At 37.5% G+C, this 3,150-nt stretch overlaps 1 protein-coding gene across 2 annotated transcripts in view; it reads right to left on the bottom strand.

The window, feature by feature from the left end:
* Positions 1–121: 121 nt before the first annotated feature.
* Positions 122–3,150, bottom strand: part of LOC118322422 (deoxyribonuclease-2-alpha-like) — a 5,742-nt gene continuing 2,713 nt past the window's right edge. For both annotated transcript variants that reach the window (XM_035654098.1, XM_035654099.1), the window contains exons 4-7: positions 2,421–2,499; positions 2,161–2,319; positions 1,871–2,062; positions 122–1,686 (exon numbers count right to left, since the gene is read on the bottom strand). In XM_035654098.1, the coding sequence (XP_035509991.1) occupies positions 1,313–1,686; positions 1,871–2,062; positions 2,161–2,319; positions 2,421–2,499 (804 nt within the window). In that variant the 3' untranslated portion in view covers positions 122–1,312. The remainder of the gene's footprint in view (positions 1,687–1,870; positions 2,063–2,160; positions 2,320–2,420; positions 2,500–3,150) is intronic.

The raw sequence follows: 3,150 nt of genomic DNA, 5'->3' as shown, positions 1-3,150 counted from the left end.
GTGGGAGTTGGGAAAGTTGTATTCAAATAAAATATTTGGGTATGTCATGCCAAAGGCCTAACCTGTAACCTGAATAGCCTATTGTGTGCTAGTGAATCAACTAGAGGGCAACGCTTAGAGGTTTTACATGGGGAAAAATAGAAAATGTTTATTTCTTAAGTTAAATAGACATTAAAACATTCCAGGAGACAATGAGGGAAATAAAATCAGACAATTAAAATTATATTTACTTGAATAAAAGAGCCCCAACAAGATAAGTACTAAAAGTAAAACAGATAAAACATGTTCACATTAAACTGCACTGAGGCAAATAAAATCAGACAAAATAATACAAATTTAAAAAGAATGAAATACCCAACAATAATACAAGATAAAAACAATATTAATAGCAAAATAGATGAGAAATGATGAAATAAAAGGCTTTTTCCGGAAAGGTTCTGAGAAGTGATTTAAAAGATGTCACTCAGCACTTTCAGTCCCCAGACCTGAGACTCAGGACATAGAACAGTAGCAAGCTCTTGATTGGATGAACATAGCAGATTTAGCTTCTCAGGTGCTTTATTATGGTCTTCTCTGTTAAATTGTCCTTTTATTTGCTTATCAGGACAAAGTAGTCCGTCATCACTGGCTTGATAAAGGCAACAACTGCCCTAGAGGTTCAGGGGCTCCAAGAGCTCCAGGTCTGCTGTGAGTCAGCTTGTTTCTGAAAATGTAGTTGAAAATGTGTGCAGGAATATAGGCTGAACAACGCAACTGACATGATAAGGGCCATAAGGTGGGTCCTGCTTTTATACCTGACCTTGAGTCCTTTGTAGAGGTTCCTCTTGTCAAAATCTAGTTGTGAGCCCTTAATTGTTTTAGTTTTCTGTATATATGATACACATTCCTCAATCAATGTGCTAATGTGGAGCCAGAATTGAGAAATGGTACACATTGCACAGAGAGTTGAAGGATCTTGGAGTTTTATAGGCACCCAGTAGCTAATTTTTACCCTGGGGCCCCCAAACAGTTTAAAGCCATCTATAGCTAACAGAAGTTTGCAGCAACATTAATTTTTTTTAGTTAATCTTGATATAATAAATCATTTCAATTTGTTTCATCTGGAGTAACAGTCTGACTGTATAGAGGTTAATGCTTAAGAGAAGGTTTTTCATTGATCAAAATACGTAATGCAGAACACAAAAGACAGGGGTTAACATACACCACAACACTGGTGCAAAACAATGTAAAATCTGGATATGGAAAGATGTAGTCAGTGTTTGGAAGTGATATCAGGTTCCAGTTCTTTATATTTCGATAAAGATTTGTGCCTTCAAAGCTCTATGTGTTGAGCATCAGAATGTGGACGTGGACGTTTACACGGTCTGAATTGTGATATCACCGTACAAAAAGCCTTTCTAACTTTAACATCATTGATGCATATTGCTCCCCCGCCTCTCTTCATCTGACTCTCTTCCCTGTTCATGTCAGCTATACAGGTCCAGTCACCATCATACATCACACACCACTTGGAGTGATCTACAGTATTATTGAAGTCCATCCCATTCAGCTTTACTGTCTCCACATTGAACACATTATAAGGGATGCTGGTGCTGCAGTTAGAAGGCAGAGGGTCACGCATCTTCCCCCAGCTCTTAACATACAGATTGTGCCCCAAATAGTTTACAATAAGGCCAGAGTAAAGATCTACAACAGAATGGAAAAAACACAACAAAATTAAAAGAAAAACATTAGGGACAACATTTGAGTATATACAATACATTTCATACACATAACAGGAATGAAACTGCAACCAAACAAAAAAACATACAACTTAATTCTGCTCTGTTAAAAAAACCTTTGGTCATCAACCTAATGTGCAAACACTTACCATCCCCAAAACGTGTGTACTTTGCAAAGCTGGAGAAATCACGTCCCTTCATTGAAGTCAGATTCGTCACTCTAGTCCAGGGTGCCCTCTTGGGGTAGCAGCTTCGCTGTGCAACACATCGCAGCTCATTGTGAAAGGTTGTTGGGATGACATAGTCGTATGAATAAGCGTGAATGTATTCAAGTTGCAATCCTGAAGATTTTTTAAGAAGAGAATTATTGCATTATTATCAATTTGGCAAATAACTTAAAACACAGCCAAAAACAAAGTGACAATACAACTTAACATACCTATTTCATTGAATTTATCATAGGAGTAAGTCACACACATAAATGTCTGGGCATTAACGCTTCCACTGCTCGGCCAGAAGTCTTGACTTTGATATCCCGGAAATTGTGGTGTACTGTGTGAGAGCCAAACTCCAGTTTGTTTGTCCAACATCACGACTCCTTTAGGAAGTAAAACAGTAGAAAACAACAGAAACAGAGCTTTGTTACATTATGATATTTCTGACTTTGAATAAAATAATATGGAACATTGCTACACCTACCTTTACTGTGGCCATACGATGCAGAAGCTTTACCGTTTGGAGGTTGGTCATTATAGAGCATGTATCCAAAGCCTTCAGTCTATAATAAAACAACAGGAAACTCTGAATCAGTGTCCTGGATCAAATAACTATGCTCTGGTTTTCGAGTCTTGGGTGATTAGATTGTTCGTCAGTTAACAACAGTGATGGACTGGCAATCTGGCAAGTCTGGCAACTGTCAGAACATAAAAGAATAAAAGAACACGATAAAAATTTTAAAAAATTGCATCAAGAAAACAGAAACCACGAGCACACAAAGCAACACAAAACACAAAAACTTTAACTGCTATAAAAAAAAATCGCTGCTGATTGGATGGTTGGAGGCGGTGGAAGCTGATGACAGCTGGATCAGCTGTCAGTTGGTAGAGTTAATGTCATTAATGTCAATGTTCAATTTTTGATTTGTTAATTTAGTTTCCAATTTGTTGTTGTGTTTTGTTATTAGCTGTTGTAATTTGCATTTCAAGGCCACCATACAAAACACTTTATATGGTCTTTTATTGGCAATTCTTTAAATAGCATCTTTTCCCTTTTCCCATGATTCCCTCTCAGATCAGTTACAGTAATGCAGGGCCGGCTCTAGCCCATTTGGTGCCCTAGGCGAGATTACCCCCCCCCCAAAAAAAAACCACATATAAATTTGAAAACGGTGAAAATGACCGTTGCTTTTAAAAAAAGATGACATAATGTT

Source organism: Morone saxatilis, unplaced genomic scaffold (genome assembly GCF_004916995.1).
Source record: "Morone saxatilis isolate NCDOM2014 unplaced genomic scaffold, NCSU_SB_2.0 Contig12, whole genome shotgun sequence".
NCBI lineage: Eukaryota > Metazoa > Chordata > Actinopteri > Moronidae > Morone > Morone saxatilis.
This window is presented reverse-complemented; position numbering and strand designations above follow the sequence as displayed.